Below are 22,877 nucleotides of genomic sequence, written 5' to 3'. Positions count from 1 at the left end.
CTATCTGAAACTCACCCGAACCCCTCGGGACCCCGTTCGAACAAACCAATAAGTCTCATATCATTACACGAACTTACTCGAGACATCAAATCACGCATAAAAATATCAAAATCATAAATCGCACCTCAAATCGAACTTAATGAACTTTTAAACTTTCAACTTCCAAAACTCGTGCCGAACCATATCAAATCAACTCAGAATGACCTCAAATTTTGCACACAAATTCCAAATAACATAAAGAAGCTATTCCAATTCCCGAAACCATAATCCGAACCCTATATCATCAAATTCAACTTCCGGACAAACTTGTGACCATTCCAAACTTCAGATTTTCAAGTTTCGCCAAATAGTGCTGAAACCTTCTAGAAATATCCAAATACAAATTCGGGCATATGCCCAGGTCCAAAATCACCATTTGGGCTTAACGAAACCATCAAAACTCTGATCCGAGGTCAAATACTCAAAAGTCAAACTTGGTTAACTCTTCCAATTTAAAGTTTCAAACATGAAATTCATTCTTCCAAACTAATTCTGAATTATCTAAAAACTGAAACTAACGATGCACACGAGTCATAATACATCATACGGAGCTACTCATGCCCTCAAACCACCGAGCGAAGTGTAAATGCTCAAAATGACCGTTCGGGTCATTACATTCTCCCACACTTAAACAAACGTTTGTCCTCGAACATGCCCAGAGTCGTGCCAAAGCATCAAATCACCGTGTAAACTTACCATGCCCGGACTCGGTGGTGATCCCATGTCACCCTACTCTATATAAGTCTGACATCACCACCTAACTGAAGATCCTCACTTCATCCTTAGCCCATAAACCTTGGTGCCCAATTTCCAACATCTGGAATTCCTTACAAGACGTGAATCTCGCATCTACACCATGTATAAGTCTGAAACAGTTGTATCGAGACATAACCATAACCCAAGATGAAATCACATGATATACCACATAACTCGTATGCTCGTAGCAAAAGATTTCGATCACGGTAGTTGCTCAAAACAAACCCGATATCAGTAATAAACCTCATATCGAGTGAAACCTTGTTCAAAACCTTCGTACAATGCCGATGATGAAAGAAACACGCAAAAACTCATAACCACTCATTAGATCAACAAGTCATGGAGCTCCCTCTCATCCGACAAGAACCTAAGCCAAATCCTAGACCGACTTCCGATATTATTCTTTCAAATATACTGTAATCAAATTCGATAGCAATCACTTCAGGCCCAAAGACTTCATCTCATCAAATACAAGCTACTCTACTGACATGCCATACCAATACTACCTAGAGACATAAACTGTGCAATTCGTGCACCAATAAACAACAATTCAAATGTATTCAAACATGGAATCGCAAGTTCAACAGATACCACCACAAGCATAATGCTACGAACCCATCACATATAGTAGAATCAAGACAAATGAATCTAAAACAAAGGATCATATACCAATATAACCCGGCTGCAATGCGTGACCCCATCCAAACACTGGTCCATATGAAATACCTCAAGCTACAATGCTCAAAATCAACAACCACGCGCAATTCAATATCAAGTACACAAAGTGCATAACTATAACCATGGAGAAGCAAATAACACAATATACCATAGTCCGGAATGACCATAGCCAAGGCGCAATCAACCATTCAACACCCCAATAACCATTTTGCTCGAATTCTGCTACAAGGCCCAAACAGAACCGCATCGGTGTGAATATAACCAACAAATCACAACCCCTCGTAGCATAGAACAGTAACATATAGAACATATCAAATACGAATAAAATCAATTCTAACTGAATGGAACATCTCTCAATAATAGCAATACGGAGTAAACAAATCTAACCCGATGTAGAATACACATCCTCCCCGAGCCTACCAATGGGCCCTCAAATCGACTCTGGTCATCAATAAATGGATAAATAGCCCTCCAAAGTCCTCAATGATGTAACCATAACACGTATCACCATCTAGCTAACTTTGGCCACATATTCACAGTCCGCAACCCCGAAACAATCTACTTCTAAGAACTTCTAGTCTCCAAATCCATAAAACACATGAATCACCATAGCCGATTCTAACTCCACCACTCGAATGACTAACACATATCTCATATATAATCATCCCCACGAGAATTACTTTTATAATTCTTCTATGTCACATAGCAAAATCTGAACATTAGCAGTCGATCAACCAGGCGAGTACTGCAATACCAATGGAGCATCCGTAAGTTAAAATACAATGCGCCTTCTGAAATGCACACCCTGCTCAAGCAATACCAAGTAGTAATAGCATTTATCTAGTCATCTGAAACCGTACATGTTATCTAAGAATTCATGACCTTCCCTTCAAAACTGAACCATGACCTTGCACATGCAAATCTCAACCCCACACAACACACTGTATCTATTATGCCATCATATGAAAAGCACGAGAATCTCGTAATCAACTCTGAGTCACCAACAGAATACATACCCGATCAGTCAGAAACCTTCCATTTGATCCCATCAAGGAGAAAATCACAATACTCAACATGCTCCTCACGCCGGTAGGAAATATCCATCTCAAACCGTGGTAGAAACTATCGAGAACTCTTCGAAACCCATTTGTACATAACCAAGCCATCAGAACTGAATCTCTCTAACTTAACCAGGTCACGCAGGTCGCCAAACCCAAGAGTATTGCCACAAAATACCTGTAGAGACTCATCACATCATAAGTATCATAAGAACCGATCATATCCATTACTGTGCTGATCCAACCTACTGCCAAGTTGTCATATTTCTCTAAGTTCCTTTTGAATTACCCTCAAGTTGAAACTTCTCCCTGCCAAAACACTATGATCCTTACCCAAAGCTCACCACAAGAGATCCTAGCATAAAACCACATCGCCCTAAGGCCCATGAATAGTTGTATTCCTTCTTAAGTACCCCCAAAGTACCACAACCAAGTCACCCACTCTGAAGAGACCTTCTATGAATTTAAAATTGTTCCTTTTACCTTTCTTCTACTGAAATGTAGAATCCATAGTCATATAGAAATACTGCAAGTCCCGGCACCACCCAATGCAAATCTCAGATTTTAGCCATATACAAATCCGAAAAATCCTCAAATGCCACATATGAATCTTAAGCTATTTAGAACCTCCTCGAGAGTCATCCACTCTGCTCAAATCTCAATTGCACCGCCCAAACGGGCCGAACGACCTATACCCCATTAGCACAACAACACCCAAAGAAGTAACCCCGCCTTAACGCAACCGAGCAAATTCCTACTCCGTGCGCACTACATCCTTCACGAATAATAACTCAATCATTTCATAATTCCCATATACTCATAAAGTGTAATACACCATGCATCCAGAAATTTCCTTGCTTAAGTCATCCTCAAAGCTAACATCTGCAAGATAACCGATCCATAAATATGCTTCAGACCGAAACTAAAACAACACATAACCATGCAAACAAATCATCGATAGTATACTCCCCCACTTAGCTCAAAGCTATAGAATAAAACATCTGATAACTCACCATACCTATACTCTATTACTGTTATAACCCCGCAGTGAGTTTTAACTAAATTCTTCACAAGCTCATGCAACACAAACCATAAAATACTTCAAATCATCTACTAAGCTCGAAGTCATCCTCGTGACAGTCAGGTCAACTTTCTTAACCAATCCAAACTCAAATTGCAATACATATAACCCACTGGTATAAAAGAAACCCTCCATACAACATCATAAGGATCATACATTCGTGGATTACCCCGCAGGTGATAACCCTCATACTTAGTCTCAAACTGATATCTCTCTATACCCTTTTTATATCTACAACTACTGCGCAATCACTTAATCTTCCTAAGTCTGAACTCATCCACAAGACATGTGAATATACTTCATTCCGCAAATAAATGACATGAAAGTTCACTCAACACGATCATAACTTGAGACTGTACAACACATCAAGACAGAATTCAAGCATCAAATAGTCTTTTCCACATCCCAAGCAAAATCTTTCGGTCATATCAAAAACCATGTGAGCGTTTACCGCAATCACGTCATACTCATCACATAACCATCCAACCACTCACCGAGCCATAAATTCCACTCATAGGGACACTACCGGACATATGAGTACAAAAGCACATGCTCACACAATTAAACTACCGAGCCTAAGCTGCGGTCTAAACCTGGCCTCAAGTCCTCTAGATTGATCCATCGCCAAAACACAGAAAACATATCTCGCGCCTCATCCATAGAATCATAAGTCGTCGATGTACAATTGATACCGAGCGCTCCCAAATGCATACGAGTGAGTGGAAGGAATTCAAAGAGATATGCTTCAAGCTGAATCAATGCCGCACGACAAGGAAAGAAAGATGAGAAGTTTAACCTAGATGCCCTGTAGCCTCTCGAAGATAGGTATGGACGTCATCAAACCGATCCACAAGACTCTACTAGACATTTGCTCATGACTCATAGAACCTATGAACCTACAGCTTGGATACCAATTTGTCACGGCCCAAAATCTAACCCGTCGTGATGACACCTAATCCAACCTGCTAGGTAAGCCAAATAACAATAAAGCACAATATAGTGATAATGATAAGAGTCAAAAATAAAATAGCTGAATTTTTATACAACTTCCCAAGGATTGGTAGTACAAGTCATGAGTCACTAAGACTTAGATTTTTATAAAATTAAATTGAAATAATTACAACATCTGTTTGAAATGAAAATGAACAGAATCCGAATCTAAAGCTACCAAGGAAAAGTGATAGCCATAACTGGAACGCATGTACATCTTCAATGCTAGCTCCCGCCGTACACAGCAACATTAACTCCAAGATCTGCACGCAAGATGGAGAAGCGTAGTATGAGTACAACCGACCCCATGTGCTCAATAATTATCCTAACTAACCTCGGCGAGATAAAAGAAGCAAGAACTATAGATGATACTCACTAACACCCGTGCAATTCATAATTTCAACAAGTATAAAACAGATATATGATCAAATCAGGAAATCTCAAGTAAAACCACTTTGATACTTACAATTCTTTGTTTAAAAGTATTCTGCTCAGTCAACAATCCAACATATAAGTAAGATGCAAGTAAATCACGTAAACAATCAAGGAAATTTCAAATAAAGATGAAATACCACAACCAAATATCAGTTAATTACGGCGTGCAACCCGATCCAAATATAGTAACCAGCTCTCCCACAACTCATATCAATCAAAAACCTGTCGGTTTCTCACAATATACGTGTACACCGTTAAGAGAAAAACATGAAATTATTATTATTATTATTATTATTATTATTATTATTATTATTATTATTATTATTATTATTATTATTATTATTATTATTATTATTATTATTATTATTATTATTATTATTATTATTATTATTATTATTATTATTATTATTATTATTATTATTATTATTATTATTATTATTATTATTATTATTATTATTATTATTATTATTATTATTATTATTATTATTATACTACATACATGTTATTCTAAGTAACATGCCTTAGCCTCGTCACTACTTCGTCGAGGTTAGGCTCGGCACTTACCAAGTACATGGGGTCGGGTGTACTCATACCACACTATGCACACTCATGTGCTGCACGGACAACTCACGTGCTAATAATATCAACCGCACAAATAACTCATGTGCTGCATGGATAACTCACGTGCTAATAATTTCAATATTTGGATCTGCACGGACAACTCACGTGCTAATAATACCAATCCGCCCGACGTGGTCACATGCACAATATCATAATCCGCCGACATGGTCACAAGCATAACAACACAATCCGCCCGGCGTGGTCACATGTATAATATCGTAATTCGCCTGTCATGGTCACATGCATAACAACACAATCTGTCTGGCGTGGTCACAGGCACCAGTCCGAATCATATCACACAGAAGCAAGTATACAAGAATACATGTAAATGATGGATAAATATCAAATTTCATACTCTTGGACTAGTATAATAACATGCTAAAGTGTAGGCATGTGCACTGTGTGTTATCATAGCTCAAATCGGCAATTTATCATAGAAATAGTAATTACCAAGTTTATTCAGGGAATTTGCCTCTTCGTAACATCAAGTATGGCTCAAATAGTTCACAATAATGGTACAAATATAAGAAACATTATAGCTTTGAGCTTAACAGTCAACTCTAGATATATCATAGCCTAAGCACTATCCCGAGCATGAATAAATACCTCGGTGCTAGCACATGGGCTCAAACCCCACACATATGCGCACCCATAACACGTAGCTATCACAAATAATCTAGGAAACTAGTACCTCAGCCAAGTTTAGATAAGATACTTACCTCAAACAAGTCAAATCCAATACCGAACAAGCCAAAAAATACTCTAGAAATGCCATCTCGCATGTGCTAACCTCTGAATGGCTCGAAACTAGCCAAAAGCAACTCAAGAACATCAAATAATGCCAAAGGAACAAACCCAATCGATAAAAGTTGAATCTTTAAATCAAAGCCCAAAGTCAATTAAAAGGTCAAACCCTGGCCTGCACCTCAAAATCCGACAAAAATCACAAAATATTATAACCTATTCAATTACGAGTTCAACCGTACTTATTTCATCCAATTCCGACTCCGAATCGATGTTCAAAATTCAATTAATCACTTTAGAAAAGTTTTAAAAAAAAATCCAATTCTCAATTCAAAATATGGATTAATTCAAAAATGAACTTCTGTGATCATATTAAAATAAAAAAGAATTATAGTTAGATACTGACTCCCATGAAAATAAGAGAAGAACGCAGTGAAAATTACCTCAATCGGAACTCTAGAACTCAAGATATGCTCAAAATAGCAAATGAACGCAGTCTGATTTCTTATACACAAGGATTTTCGCTTTTACGACAAAAACTCCTTACCTGCGCATTTCAAACTGTCATTTTCGCTTTTGCGGACTATTTTTCGCACCTAAGGCCTGCGGGGTCGCAGATGCGGACCCAACTTCACATTTGCGAAGCACTAACACCAGCTCTCTTCTCTGACACTAAAATGAGCATAACTCCCTCATACGATGTCCGAATTCGATGATTCTTTTTTCTATGACTACATAATTACGATACGGATCTAATGATTCAATAAAAATAGAAATTGAAGATCATTTTCTTAATTTGGCACCATTTATGCTTGAAGAAACGACGCCGAAACATAAAAAATGAGCGCAACACAACCCAAACCTATATGAAACTCACCCGAACTCCTCGGGACCCGTCCGAACATACCAGCAAGTCCCATATAATAGCATAGACTTACTCGAGGCCTTAAATCACGCATAAAATATCAAAACCACTAATCGCACCTTAAATCGAACTTAATGAACTTTTGAACTTTCAACTTCCAAAATTCGTGCCGAACCATATCAAATCAACTCAGAATGACCTCAAATTTTGCACACAAGTTTCGCATGATATAACGAACTATCCCAATTACCGAAACCATAATCCGAACCCGATATCATCAAAGGAAACTCCCGGTCAAACTTATGAACATTCCAAATCTTCAAATTTTTAACTTTCGCCAAATAGTGTCGAAATCTTCTAGAAATATCCAAATAAAAATTCGGGCATATACCCAGGTTCAAAATCACCATCCGGACCTAACGAAACTATCAAAACTCTGATCCGAAGTCAAATATTTAAAAGTCAAACTTGGTTTACTCTTCTAACTTAAAGCTTCAAACATGAAATTCATTCTTCTAAACTAATTCCGAATCACCTAAAAATCGAAACCAGCGATGTACACAAGTCATAATAATAATACAGAGCTACTCATGCCCTCAAACTACCGAGCGAAGTGTAAATACTCAAAAAGACCGATCGGATCATTATAGTGGCATCTCTGAACCTAGATCCTGGAACTCTTGAGCTGGATTTCCTATATATTGATGAGTAGTTTCTTCATAGACCTAAGGTTGATCATATGTATCCTTTGATGTATAGTTAAGTTCTGGTTCCATAGTATTACTTGGAGGTTGAATCGATCTATTTGTTGATTGATCACATGTCTGTATACTCTGAGGCACTGAGTAGTGAAGGGCTTGCAAATATGAGGTTATTGATGTTGTGAATATAGGCATTTTCTTAAAGGGAAAAACATCCTCTTTGAATACTATATCCATATTAACCAAAAAAATCCTGTCCTTCAAGTCATATAATAAGTAACCTTTCTGAGTTTCTGCATATCCCATATGGACTGCAGTTTTGGTTCTTGACATCATTTTGTCATGTTGCTGAACTATCTTGGCATAAAATTAGCATCCTAGTACCTTTAGATGATTATAGGATGGTGGTTTCTAATATAGTCGCTCATAGGGAGTTTTGTTGCTGATAATAGTACTTGGCATCCTGTTTATGAGATAAATAACAACATTCACACAGTGTCCCCAAAATCGTATTGGTATTTTAGCTAATTAACTAACTAATAGAAGCCTTAACTACTTTCTAATTTCGGTTAATATAAGCTATAAAAGTACTAAGTTACCCTTCCTAAGTTACTCATTTCTTAACAAAATATAATTTATCTTATTTCTAATAAAATTTTGTTTAAAGTCTATTTTGATTTTGTTGAAAGTGCCAAGTGGCATTTTCTCAATATGCCATTTGGCATAATCTCATGTTTCACTACCCTCCTTTTAATATAATATAGATGATATAACCAATCATTTTTTGGGTTGAGAGTTAAAAAGGGTTTTCGTGAAGTAAATAATTTAGCCAATTATTCTTCAGGTTGAGGGTTCTTCGATGTGAATAAATGATCTAGCCAGGATCGAATTTACGTGGACTCAAGAGATATCACATGAGACTGCTTCGTCGAAAATTTTACTTCACACATATATATAAATAATAAGTAAAACAAAAATACATCGATAAAATTATAAAAGTGACACCACTTGCAACACAACGGCTCACCAGTCGGATGGTTATTAGTTTTAGGTTGAATTAGAGAGGTCGGGAGTTAGAATTCCTTTTGCCTCTCCGTAATACTTTTTTACTCCTTCACATAATTTAAAACTTTACGAGCTGCTAGTAATTCAAAACCTTGAATTGTATTTTGTTAAATCGATTTGAGTTATTTTTTATAATATAATATATATTATAATAATTTATTCATTTGTTCACTCTTCTATATATTGATACCGCTTATAAAAAATTCTTTGTACGTCACTGAATCTAGCTACTTATTATTTGAAAACCAAAGCAGATATGAAACATATATAAATTGTTATTAGACATCTATATAATAACGATCCTCTATTACATCATTTCATTATAACAATCAATTTTTTTTTTTGGAATTACTTTTTCTGTTATGTTATATATGTTCACTATAACATTACTTTAGTATAAGAGAAAAAAATATTGGAATAAGAGCCCGTTTGGATGAGCTTGTTTTAAGTAACTTTTAAGTCAAAAGTCATAAATTAAAAATTCTAGTTTTTGGCTTTTGACTTATTTTTGTCATTTTAGCTTAAAAATAAATATTTAAAACACTACAAAATAACTTAAAAACACTTAAAATAAGCTCATCCAAACGGGCTCTGACACTATTACAAAAAGTTTTGACAGTAAAATAAAAGAACTTAACTTTTGTACGACATAAGAAAATACATGGCAAAATAGGGAAAAAAGAAAAACGAAAGAAGAAAAGAAAGAGAGAAAAATGAGATGAGACGGCAGTGAGGAGAATGAGACGTCTCATTTAAGGAGAGTCCGTCCATTTAGGGCATGTTTCATCCGGTGATGTGCATCTGTGCGAATTGGAGATTGCATTAGCAAAAGCTAAGGAAACTTGGGTTAGTTTATGGTATTGTGACAATTCCGACGAGTATGGCGGACAGTTATTTGGGACCCTTCAACCTCAAGCCCAAGTCCCCTTCTTTATATAACTTCCCTTTCACATTTTCCCCATTTTCAACATCTCTATCTTTCTCCCTTATGGCTGCTCGTCACTGTCTTTGCTCCTCCTCTAGCCCCACTAGTTTTTCCTCCATTGGGTCCCATCATCAACCTTCACTTCTTGTTTTCTCTGGTACGTTTATTATAATATCCCCCAACTTTCCTTTTTTTTTTTTTCTTCTTCTCCATTTTTGTTGGAAAGATTGTAGATTTACTTGCTCAATTTATTAATGGTATGTACATGTTGAATCTTGAAAGTACCCAGAAACCAAAAAGTTTACTTGTTTCTTGTTACTGAGATGAGACGGGGGATTTTTGAATACTAGTGTTATTGGGTCCTTGAGACCTTAGAGCATCGTTGTTTTATCGTTAGGTTCAAAATGAGTCCTTTCCGCTGCACCAGAGGAATGTGTTCTGCAAGTGGTGTCATCCATTGTCATTTATAACGTTTTTAATGTTCACATATCATTTTTATACATATAATTTGTTAAATATTTTCGACGAAGCGGTGTCACGTGACACCGCTTCACCCTTGGTAAATCCGCCCCTGTAGGCAATGTTTAGAATTGAATTTTATCTGGTTAATCTGCAATTCCAACTACAATAATTGGATCATTCTCAGTTTAGCATTTATTTTCTGCATTATATCGTTTACAGTTTATTTTAAATTTTGAAAATAATTATATATTGTACTGACAGCATACAATAGAGTATCATAAAGGGTACTTTGGTGGGTGTTGGAGAAGGGACAAATTTATATTAAATATATAAATGCCATAAAGGTTATGTATGAAGGATCTGTCACTAGTGAGATAATAATTGTAAGAGACACAAAGGAATCTCCCATAGCTGTGGGTTTAAACTAGAATCGACATTGACCCCGTACTTGCTCACCCTTATGGATGAGCTAACTAACACTTACAAGATCACATCCCATGGTATATGTTATTGCTAATAATATTATGCTAATTGACGAAATCAATGAGGTTGTCAATGAAAAGTTTGAATTGTGGAGAAACACTGTAGAGAGTAAGGGTTTTAGGATAATTAGAAGTATATATGCATTAGAAGTTTCGTCAGCATAAGAAGAGTGAAGTCGAGGTGAGATTATACTGGATTGCGGTGCCTAAATGCAAACAATTAAGCTGTCTAAGCTCAATGTAGTAATGGTATAATAGATGAAAATTTTACACATAGATCAAAATAGGATGGTTCAAATGAAGTGCTACTGGAGCGTTGTGTGATAACACGATACGTACCAAAGTGAAATGTGAGTTCCATAAAACAGCTATAAGATCATTAACATTATGTGAGAGTATATATTGGATCACTAAAGTTCAGCATTTTCACAAGATAAGTGTCATATATATGCAGATGGTAAGATGGATATGTGATCTTATAATATTAGACAAGATAAAGAATGACCACATTCAACATAAGGTGCATGAGGATATATTAAGAATAAAATGAGAGGTCGCTTGAGATATGGTTTGGTCATGTACTACGTTGACCTCCAGATGCTTGACCTGTAGTTGTAAAACCATGGTGAGTGGAAGTGCTTACAACAAAGTAGACCTAAAACACATGTAAGAAATTTTCTCAAAAGACTTACGAGCTCTTGGAGTCCGTGCAGGCCTAATGAAAAGTAGGGCAAAATGAAAAAAAAATATATTTATGTAGGCGATACGAATTAATTTGAAATTTGTTTTAGTCATGTTAAGACGTTTTCTATAGGTCCTATGTAGTCTAGGAGTCTTTTAGTCCTATCATATATTTATATGCCAGTAGAAAACATAGAGAACTTCTAGTACTTTTTATTTTTATTTTATTTTGTCTAATATTGGTACTGAGATGAGCTTAAATGAAGCGACATGGATAATGAGGATTGATATAGACAACCCCAACTTGCTTGAGAATGAGGCTTAGTTGTTGTTGTTGTTGTATTATATATCAAGATTCTTGATGATTTTGCATTCTGAGAACTTGGTACTGCTACAGGTGGAACTGCTTTTAATGGTGTGGTTGAAGAGCTTAAGAAACTAACTACTCGTGTAGCTCATGTGCTCCCTGTTTCTGATGATGGAGGCAGTACTGCTGAAATTGTTCGTGTTCTTGGTGTGGTTAAAAGTTCCAATCCTTTCTATTCTTTATCCTTAACCTTTTAGGCCTCTTTATCTGTTCACTAAACTTGTGCGTCTGAAAATTAGTGTTAGCTGTATTTTTAAGACATGACATTCCCATGTTAAAAATATTTCGGGCTATGATAATTTACATTTCAAGAGGTATGGTGACGTAATCTTCTACAGAAGAAGCGCTTAACACTCTTTCCGACTATATCTAGTAATGTTTTAGGCCTTTCTAAGAAACAAAGAGAAAGTAAAGTTTCTTCAGAAAGACTACAGTTTATGTTAATGAGTTTGTTCCCCTGTTAAGTTTTTTACGTCATTCTTTACACATATTTTTCTGGCAAAACGAATGAATGATAAAAAAGTTGACAGTCAATATTTAGGTGGTCCTGCTGTTGGAGATATACGATCAAGATGTTTGAGATTGTCAGACCAAAGTACCTCGGAGGCTCGTGCAGTCCGAATATTGCTTGGTCATCGTTTACCTCTTGATCCACAGAGAGCCAAATCAGAATGGTAGTTACTCTTGGATTCTTCTCCAAGAAATATTTGAAGCAAAAATGCTGCTGTCATTTTCATTGTGGAATTTCTGGCCCTTTTTATCCATGCTAAGTGGGTAAAATGTTATCAACACAGATTTAGATGGTTATATAGACTAACTGCTATGCGATGGTAATGGGTTCCTTGGGCTTATCTTGATTTTTCTTATATCGTGGCTAAACCCAGGTGGAACTATAACTACAAGATTCTTCAAAGGTGTGGCAATTGACAGAGCTTTAGGAAAGAATAAAAATGTTGAATTATTTTTGTGCAGATCTGTTTATCTGGGCTGTATCTGTTTACCTGAACACTAGCAATGACTGTAAACTTGGAGGATGTAGAAGAAACCCATAAACCTGTCAAGACTGCATAAAAGTAACCTAGAAGAAATAAAAGATTCATTATATTAAGAATTAATTCTCACATATTTGATTGGTAAAAGTACAAGCTTAAGAAACTACCTAGTCTACTTGGAAAAGTAGCACTCCCACATAAAATTGAAGATATATTCGAATAATGGCATCTTAAAGTAAAAAACGAAAGAAAGAAGGAAAGAAAAAGAAGGAAATAAACAGGAAAAAAGAAAAGTGATCTCCTTGGAGAACCTTTTCATCTTTTATCTGGTTCTACTGAATTCTGTATACCCACTTGTACTTGTTAATGGATCATGACAGGTACGACATTGTGGAGGGCAGCCATGATCTATGGCGAGGTGTCTCAAAACCATATAGGGAAACTATAAGAGCTTTCTTGGCTTACTTCCAGGATCAGGTTGGTCAATTAGGCACTACTATATTTCCAACTGCTTCAATGCTATCCTATCCTTTCCCTTTTAAAAAAGCTAGGGACTATCTTTTTGAGATGCTGCATTGGCTTGAAAATTAACTTGCAGAATTTTGTTGAGGATAATCGTCTTCTGTAGATGTTGCCGACTTTGCTCTCAACATTATTATGCTATTTAGTTCATCTTCTTCTTTGTTGATGGGAAGTCTTTGCATCCAATGCTTATTTCGGGATTAGATACGTTTCTGTATACATGTGATATACTATTTTTTATCAGTTTAGAGTGGAAGGAGTTACATCTAAGGGCACAAGTTGCCAAATTTGGGCAGAATAAGGAGTTCAACTCCGTAATGGGATGGATGACTATATCTGACATTAGTGGAGTTTTAAGCACTGAAATTTAACCCATTGCCCAGACTACCATACTGAAACTCTGTTATACAATAGCAGTTCCGGTTCTTGTTTATTATTCTATTATCAAGAAAAGGTTCCCAATAGCTTCATTATGCCTAAATAACACCTAGTACTGTTCCTAATCTGGACTTCTTTGTTGTTAGTAGGTTATATAGACCTTCAGTTTACTTTGCCCCCTTCCAATCAATGATTTCATGATAGGGCACTGGGGTGACCCTAATTGAATCAAACTCTGCTTGTGGCGTTGAACGGCCAATGGACCAACTGACCACTCAGCAATGAGGGTTAATTTGCAGCTTGAGTGTATAATATTCACCTCTTGAGCACTTGTACAGTATCAATCAAATCATTAATGTTCCATCAAATTCTATCGTTGTACCAACATTCCATGGTGTTGACAACATTCCATGGTGTTGAAATCAGATAATATGGTTGAAACTTCTGAAGCTATTTGCTGATTGTTGTCATACATAATGATGGAACTTCCACTGGATATAATAAATACTTTATTCTTACCCGTTAATTGGCTCTTCTTCTGTCTTCTTAAATGATCGATTATAGAAGTTGTTGGACTTGCTATTGAGAACCAGCTGTTGGCTCTTTCTATTTTCAGATTCTCCGGCGGTCAGATGAGTTATTCTGTTTCAGCAATGGAAGGTATATTGCTAGTTGTCTGTTTAGCTTAATATTCTCCTTTAATCATTGTTCTGGGTGGTTTATTTTCATCGATACTTGTAATAGTGACTGAAGTTGGTAACAAGACCTTATGACATTTGCAGTATAGGGAACTTTTTCTTTGCTGGAGCACGTTTATTCTTCCAGTCTTTAGATGCAGCAATCTTTTTGTTTTCACGGGTTTCAGAAATTCCAGCAGAAAGTTTGGTCCTTCCCGTGATATCTACAAATGAAAGGCTTACCCTGGGATGTGAGTTATTGGTATGATCTCTATGTTCTCTAAAACTAGTATCTAATCTCTCCTTCCTATGCCTTGACTCCTTAATTATTCTGTCTGCTACCTTCATCACCAGAGCCTTTTGTTTTATTTATTCATTTTTCAGGTTGTATTGTTGGCCGTCCTTATTTATTATAGACTAGACATCTATAAAGAGGCACAAGGAATCCAGTTCCACTTAGCATCTAATGCAAATGAATATGAACGCGTGCCTTTGAATTTTATTAAGTCCATTACTTGCATCAATGTCTCTCCTTTGCTGGGAATATCTTGGTCAGTTTGTGAGGATAGCATCATGCACTTCTTTAAACTTTTATCCATTTTTCCCAAATGGATGTTATATGGTGAAGGGAAAAATAATAATATTGATAGGTGTGGCTAAAGAGATGAAAATGAGTGTTTTTGCAAGAAGAAAATCATAAATCCATAAAACTAGGGACTTATCGAAAAAAAAAGGATAAAAAATAGATGATATAGCCAGAAAGAGGAATTTCTGTTTGTCTTTTTCTTTTTCAAGTCTATTTTTCAACTGTGTTATGCCGCTGATATTTTTTCAGGCAATTTATAATATCGGTTTTCTACTTCCAATTGGTCATATTTGCCTGAAAAATCATTTGGGTGTCTATTTCCTTTTTTTTTAAAACTCTATTCTAGGGTGTAAAGTTAACTAGCAGCTGTAGTCCATTATGGATATGAATAGTTTAGGGGTGGGGTGTGTGGGTTAGTAGGAGGCTATTACAAGTACCAAAGCTTCACATTGATCCCGTAAATCCAAGGTTTCAATGTAGATATTGGTCAATAGTACCCATTGCTGACTCATTCTTCAACAAATTGCTGCAGGAATAGGCAACAATATGAGAATCGGATCTAATCAGCTCAAGAATATAGACAAAGTCAAAATTTAACTGGTCCATGTTTGTGCTTGCTAATATTAGGGAACTAAGGAACCTATGTCATCTTCTTTTGGATCTGCTTGATCAATTACATGGCTGCTTATAATCCACACATAAGGTAGTAATCATGAGAAGTACCCATAATTTGACTCAAAAGTCATCTTAAACAATGATGTCAAAGAGCAGTTCTAAATACTACCCAAGAATAGCACCTTGTAATTTATCTCAGAAGTGATGAAGTTGAATTTCTTTAGGAATTCAGGATGATGATCCTTCTAACAAATAAGACTTTGAACAGAAAGTGACAAATTTAAAATCTATTTCCTATGCTCACTGCTCGTTAAGCCATTAGTATGAATCTCCTTTGATCAGATGGGGGAGTTACAAATAATGTAGTTAATGGATGTTTACTTGCAACTACAAATTAAAATTTTACTTGTTGCACGTAACTGATGTGTAGGATGGAACTGTTATACGCGGACAGAATGAAATATCTCATCCAACCCATGGATCCATGCAACCTATAGACAAGGTATAAACACAGTTTTTAATCTGATTTGTACTGTTCTTTGTTTCTTTTTATTGTTCTTTTTTCCCATAAAATTTTCTCAAAACAGATACTTCTTGCAAGTTTTATCATTATAATTTAATATTCCTAACATAAATTATAACCACGATAAATGCCATCTTCCTAAAAGGAGCTGCTATGGTCCCTGCTGAAACGGGATGTTTTTGTCAAACCTTGTTATCATAATTTATTCTCAAATCAGAAACCCTTGATATATTTTGATAACCTATCTGGGACTTAATGTTTGATTCATTTGATAGGTGCAATGATTAGAACTATTCATTATCTGTTTGTATGTTGTAGATAATTTTACTGCTTAAAGTATGACAGCCTTTTAAGGAGACTTGTTTACTGGGGTTAACATACTCTTGAATGATGAACTCCATGTCTGTGAGACTGCAAAATAACTTGTATTATACCTTCTTGTTCTACTAAAGAAAGAAATTGAAATATGAGATGCTTATGTTATAAATATTTTGGATATGTTTCATAGATATTGGCACCTGGGGGTCTGTATAAAAGGGCCTTGGTGTAGTAGTTCTGGATGTTAAATTGATTTTGCTGGGTAATTTCAAAGGATTAAGTTTGTGGATTTGCACTTTGGCCTGGAGCGATTAGTGAGTACCCTGCATATAGCTCTTAGGGACTAGTGGTTCATGTTGAGATATAGTCCGAAGACCTAACATGGTCATGGTCCTTACCTTTGCTAGATATTTCAGTTTTATACCTCTGTTGAATAGTCTAATATGTGCTACACAATATGGAAAGTGTTGGGTATACAAAAAAACCTTGGCTACTTGTTATTTCATTTTATGCTAAAGTTTGTCCAGTAGGTTGGTCTTGTCCAACTCAACCCAAGTTCACTTTTTGAACCTTGTTGGACAGGAGGCATCTTCAGCCCCAGAACTTCCTTCTAGAATAAAGCGGATATTTTACATGTCCAGTGAAGGAAGCAACTTATTGCATGAGGTAAATATGGTTATTGTTCTTGTCAGTGAAAAGAAAGACGATACTTGAACTCTGTACCATAATATGCTTTATCTTTTTTTTTTTTTTGAAATTTAAAAAAAGGATAAATACTTTCTGATAGGTTCTTAAAGCTAAACCCTCTTCTTCAAATTGTTGTTGCCCGAGGAAAGAGAAAAATATATCAATTATTTGTCTCCAATGGTTGTCCAATCTTAACTTTGGATGTTAGGAACATCATACTATATGCTCTTTGGATTGTGGAAGTTCAATTCCTCATTCACCTTGTTGAAAGCTATATGTAACCAAAATTTTTTTGTTGCTTTTCTTTATCGTGCTAAAAATTTGAAAAAATTGGAATAAAAATCTTGAAACTTGGAAATGACATTTAGGCCTCATTTGTTTGCCCTTAATGAAGGTCTGAATCTTAATCATCCAGGTCTCAGACATTAAGTGTGTTTGTTTTTAAAGTTTGAATCTTAATCATTATGTTTCTTTGTTTTTTTTTACTTCACAACCACTTTTTTTTTGATTTGCACCGGGTGTCCGAGTCTCTTTGAGCCCCGACTAATCCCGGGAGTGAACAGGCCCTCGGCAAGGAGTTTCCCGCAAGTGCACCACGGTTAATTCAGGTTTTACCCAGTCCGATGGCTCTCAGAAATTGTTTGCACCCAGTGGGTTTCGAACTTGAGACCTTGAAAGGGAGCAAACCCCAAGGCTCAAGTCAATTGCCACCAGGCCAACCCCTGAGGGTTTTTACTTCACAACCACTTAATGAGTCTTAATAGGTCTGTATGATTAAGATCTATAATAAAGACTTAATTTCATTAAGATGCTATCATCCATATTCATCATTAATTGCCACCACCACCTACCATTATCAACCATTACCATGCCATCCACCACCACCGTACTCAACCACCACCACTGTACTCAACCACCACCACCACCACCACCACTGCCACCTCTTCAATCATAGCCGCCACCATTATTGACAACCACCCCCAGAATCCCCATTACCCCCACCACCATCATTCTCAACCACAACCACAACCACAAACTCATCTACTTTAACTACCACAACTAACCACCCCATCACCATCAACAACCATAGCCAGTACTGCCCACCCTTATAAACTACCACCACCTTCCTCAATCACAACCACAACCACAACCACCACCCGCCATTATTAATTATTACCACCTACCACCACCATTCTCAACCATAATCGCTATCACTACCAATTACCACTAGCTACTATTCAGAACTACCATCATCAACCAAAACCACCACCAACCACCGCCTCTAGTCGACATTCACAAACACCACCATTAGCCATTACCACCACTAACTATCATATTTTAAAAAAATATATTTTATTGATAGAATATTGAATTATTTAGTATTTTATTTGGCTTTATGTTTATTAATTTCAAATAAAGATAACTTTTATACATTCAGATGTTAAAAAACAGACAGTCTTAATCATTTAGTATTCAGATCTTAGTACGCATCTTAATATTCAGATGTGTATTCAGAGTCAGATGTCTTAATCTTAATGCACATCTTGATATTCAGATGTGTATTCAAATTCAAACGTCTTAATCTTAAAAAAAACAAATGAGGCCTTACTGCATTCCTAATGTCACTTACGAGGAATTAATGAATTCTTTTATTATTTTAAAAGGTCAAATGATGAATACAATGAAATAATGTAAATTTTAAAATTAATTTTAAGTTTTTGATAAAGATGGTAGTTTATAATGGTAAATAAAAGGTCTATGGCGGAGAACTAGAAATAATTGTAAATTGAGAAATTGAAATAAAAACTTGGAAACTTGGAAAGGAGACTTACTGACATTCCTAATATCACCATACAAGGAAATATTTTGTAGCATTTGAAAAGGTCAAATGACGAATACAAAGAAATGATTTTTTCCAAAATAATTGTAATTACAACTTACCCCTACCCTGGGGTAAAGAGGCTGTTTCCGATAGACTCTCGGCTCCCTCCCTCCAAGAACTCCCCACCTTGCTGTTGGGGTGACTCGAACTCACAACCTCTTGGTTGGAAGTGGAGGGTGCTTGCCACTAGAGCAACCCACTCTTGTCTAGCATTTGGAAAGGTCAAATGATGAATACAAAAAAAATGATTTTTCCCAAAATAGTTGTAATTACTATTATTTCTAACATTGAATGTAATAACAAAGCGTAAAAAAAAATCTGTCAACATTTTATGTTGGAGCTTTGTGCTTTTGTAACAGTATTGATTCATGGAAAGCTTGTTTATCTGTTGATGATCTACTGACTGCTGATATTCATTGGTTCTTTTGCCCTTTGAACAGGTCTTCCCCACTGTAAATCCCACTGCCTTGGAACAGTTGAGAAGTGTCGACTGTATCATATTTGCCATGGGATCCCTCTTTACTTCCATCTGCCCCTCTCTGGTAGAGTACCGTGCAACATAAGTTGTTCTTCCACACTACAGTTTGATATGTGGAGCACAGGCATGGAATGCATTGTTACAACCCAGGATTTGTTGTTTTCCTTTATTTTTGTTTATAATTAGTCCCCCCCCCCCCCCCCCCCATATTATTTCTTATTGTAACTATATTCATACTGTTCATCTCTCATTCTTAAAGCATGTGCAAGTATCTGGTTTTATCGAGTCTAGTTCTGCTTGTACAACAAGAAAATAAGTAGGTCTAAGATAGACCTAATATTGGAAACTAATTTGTTTCTCAAGTGGAGTTCATCTTCTCAAGCATGACATTGTCATCACTACTATAATAAGCATTCTTCTTCTCCAATTTGAAAAAAAGAAGAAGAAGAAAGCAAACAATTTACTTGGCGATTTTGCTCCATTTGAAGGTTTTACTTGGAGTGGGAGAAACCATTTCTTCGCGGACGTGTCCCAAGGTAATTTAGGCGATGCAAATGATAACTGTATTGGTGCTTGCTGAGACAAACTTTTATTTTCTATGTCAATGCTTTCCTCATTGGTAGATGTTTTTCTCATATCAATGTTGTTAATCTCTCCTTTTCCTTCCCCAACAATTCATCTTCTTCTTGTTCTTTTCTTTTGCCTTCTAATCCCAGGTACTTCTTTTGAATGGTACTCATGATCGAGAAACTAGTGGCTTTGGTGCTTCTTGCTTTGTGACTGCCATTACTGATGCCTTAAATCGAACTTATGGAAATCCTCACAACTGTCTTAAAAATCCTGTAAGTAGCTGATCGTTCAAGTGAATGACTAACTGATATGGATTTTCATGTAATTGGGTTATTTCACTTGGTCCTTTTTTGTGGAACTTGCTTTGTCAGTTGAATTCTTTTCACATCATTGCCAAAATGCAACTTTGGGAAAGTGATGGTCAAATTTTGGTTTACTCAAAAGGTTCCTGAGTGTGGTTGTAGGATCTTGCATGTGGCATTGTTTAATCCATGTCTTCCTTTCTTTTTCTTTCCCAACTCAGAGAGTGTGGTGGGGACTCTCCATATTTCCCCTTAGTTGTTTCCATGACTCAGAAGATATTCTTTCTTGGAACCCACTAAGGGGAAATATTCTTTGTGTACCTTGTTCCAGGTCGTTGATACTGTTATTCTTCTTTTTAAGGTTGCAACTAGTAGCGAGAGACTACTAGTAAATTTAATGTAGTGTAAGGTTCACTTCTCCATAGGCTGTGAGCTGAATTCAGAATCTTTTTGGAATTTTCACCAACCTGCTTCCAGTGAAAAAAAAAACTTACTTTTATTGAAAGTAGGCTTCATTTTGCTGTCCGTTTCAAATTCTTAGAGAAAGTTCCTCTCAAATCTTCTAAAGTTTCTTAGCCACCAGCTTGACACTTGTGGAACTTTTCATTTGTATCAGACTGTAATTTAATGCTACTAGGCATTAGCTGCCTTTTTCCTGGTCCTGCTTATGAGACATCGCACACTTTGGAATTGACTTGAGCATATATCTTCAAACAAAATAATGGAGCTAATGATTCTTAAGATTTGAGAATATTTGCCTAGGTATATACAGTGTAATTTTCCGAGGCACCCCCAGTTCTGCCCCTCCCTAGTTCCGCGCCTGGGTATCTCCCACTCTATTTTCCTGCTGCATCTTGTAAGTTAATTTTTGAGTCCTTTGTACTCCCTTTATCCCAATTGATTGTACCCGATGCCATTATGATTCCTAAGATGAGAATTGAAAACATCAGTTGTTTTGCATTAATGGGTGGAACATCTGGGGCACAAGTTTTTCCTAAATTGTTAAGAATAGAAAGAGAGAAATTAACTTGAGGAAAATGACCCAAGATACCTGGCATTACATATTACGTTGTAAAGTTTCCTTGAGAGTATAAATTATTTCATGGCCAAACAATGAAAAAGTGGATATTCCATCTGTTACAATTCAGTCAAATTCATTTGGTTCTCGCTGTAGATTTAATTTGTTTTTAGTTCATTTGTAAACTAGCTGATTGGCAACACATAGCACTAGATATCATGTACTTGCACAAACAATACTTTGAATCTTTGTCATGAAAATCAAAATTCTATTTTTCTATGGTTTAATTTTTCTTTTCAGCCAAACAAATATCTCAACACCCTTCTGGTGCCAAAAAATGGCCAAATACATGTGGATATAGAACGCCTGGCTTCTCAGGGAATTTTCAATGTGGTATGTTCCTGTTTCATGGTTATTAGAAATGCTTCTTAGTTACTCAATAATGCACTTGCATCAGTTTCTTTTCTTCATGGGCTTTCTCTTTGTAATTTCAAAAACTAAGTTCTCATTTGAAATTTGCAAACAGTCGGCATCATGGAATGTAGTTAGACCACATAAGTGATTGGTTTGCTGGTGACCCTCTTCAATTTAGGTGACAAATTGAGTTCTTGTAGGTCACTGTGGATTCCATCCATGATCCAAAAATGGGAGTGCTTTTCGATCCTAAATCATTGATTCAAGCGCTTTCTAATTTGTTGACGGACACGTGAGCCTGAATGCTATTGTGGCTCGTTAAACCTTAATTTATCAGAAATTGAGAAGCTGGTGGCACAGTAGTGTTTTGAAGAATCTCCATTTTTTGCGTAACTTGCAAGGGTATGATTCAGCTCTGCAGGAATGAATTCCCTAATATGAAGTCTGGTAATGTTGTTTCATTCATCCATCTATTGATTTTCAGAATAATTTTAATGCTGATATGGCAGGATTGAAGAGAAACAGGCTCTTCCGAGACACTTGGTAGATAACAATTCAAGCACTTCTGCATTGATTTCAACTTCCTGAAGTCTGAAGGATGATGGTAAGGCTTGCATAGTTTCAGAAGCTGTAGAATATGACGTAGGAATTTCTTTGATTTTATTCAGCTCTAATGGGAATAGGCATCGCTCACAATTGAGCTGAAACACATGTGATGTTTCAAATTTTATATGAATTTGGACTTGTACATATTGAAATTTGTGCCAACCACAACTAGTTCAGGATTGGGGCATAGTTGTTGAACATAATGAAATTTTGTGCATATCAAGGGCCTTATTTTAAATGAAAATGTTCACTTTTTATGAGTAGCGTATGATGTGTGTCTTTATGTTCGAGTGCTCCTGGTTTCTTCTTCCCCGCTCTCCCTTTTGTACGATTTTGCGCATTTCCATATGAGACCAAGT

At 36.2% G+C, this 22,877-nt stretch overlaps 1 protein-coding gene across 5 annotated transcripts; it reads left to right on the top strand.

Annotated features, from left to right (window-relative positions):
• The first annotated feature begins 9,697 nt into the window (after window positions 1–9,697).
• LOC107774308 (uncharacterized protein YNL011C) lies at window positions 9,698–22,781 on the top strand. 5 transcript variants are annotated; one of them, XM_075234956.1, is made up of 14 exons: window positions 9,698–10,115; window positions 11,981–12,097; window positions 12,492–12,624; window positions 13,323–13,419; window positions 14,459–14,502; window positions 14,625–14,781; window positions 16,151–16,222; window positions 17,144–17,227; window positions 19,571–19,672; window positions 20,097–20,144; window positions 20,325–20,450; window positions 21,799–21,891; window positions 22,113–22,314; window positions 22,422–22,781. In XM_075234956.1, the coding sequence occupies exons 1-13, from the start codon at window positions 9,914–9,916 to the stop codon at window positions 22,206–22,208; spliced, it is 1,371 nt and encodes a 456-aa protein (XP_075091057.1). In that variant the 5' UTR covers window positions 9,698–9,913; the 3' UTR covers window positions 22,209–22,314; window positions 22,422–22,781. The 5 variants fall into 5 exon arrangements, with proteins under 5 accessions (XP_075091057.1, XP_075091061.1, XP_075091058.1 ...); XM_075234960.1 differs by having other exon boundaries at window positions 9,731–10,115; window positions 11,981–12,099; window positions 12,481–12,624; XM_075234957.1 differs by having other exon boundaries at window positions 9,749–10,115; window positions 22,397–22,781.
• Window positions 22,782–22,877: the final 96 nt, after the last annotated feature.

This window comes from Nicotiana tabacum, chromosome 17 (genome assembly GCF_000715075.1).
Source record: "Nicotiana tabacum cultivar K326 chromosome 17, ASM71507v2, whole genome shotgun sequence".
Taxonomy (NCBI): Eukaryota; Viridiplantae; Streptophyta; class Magnoliopsida; order Solanales; family Solanaceae; genus Nicotiana; species Nicotiana tabacum.
Note: the sequence above shows the minus strand (reverse complement) of the source record. Positions and strands in the feature narration are given on the sequence as shown.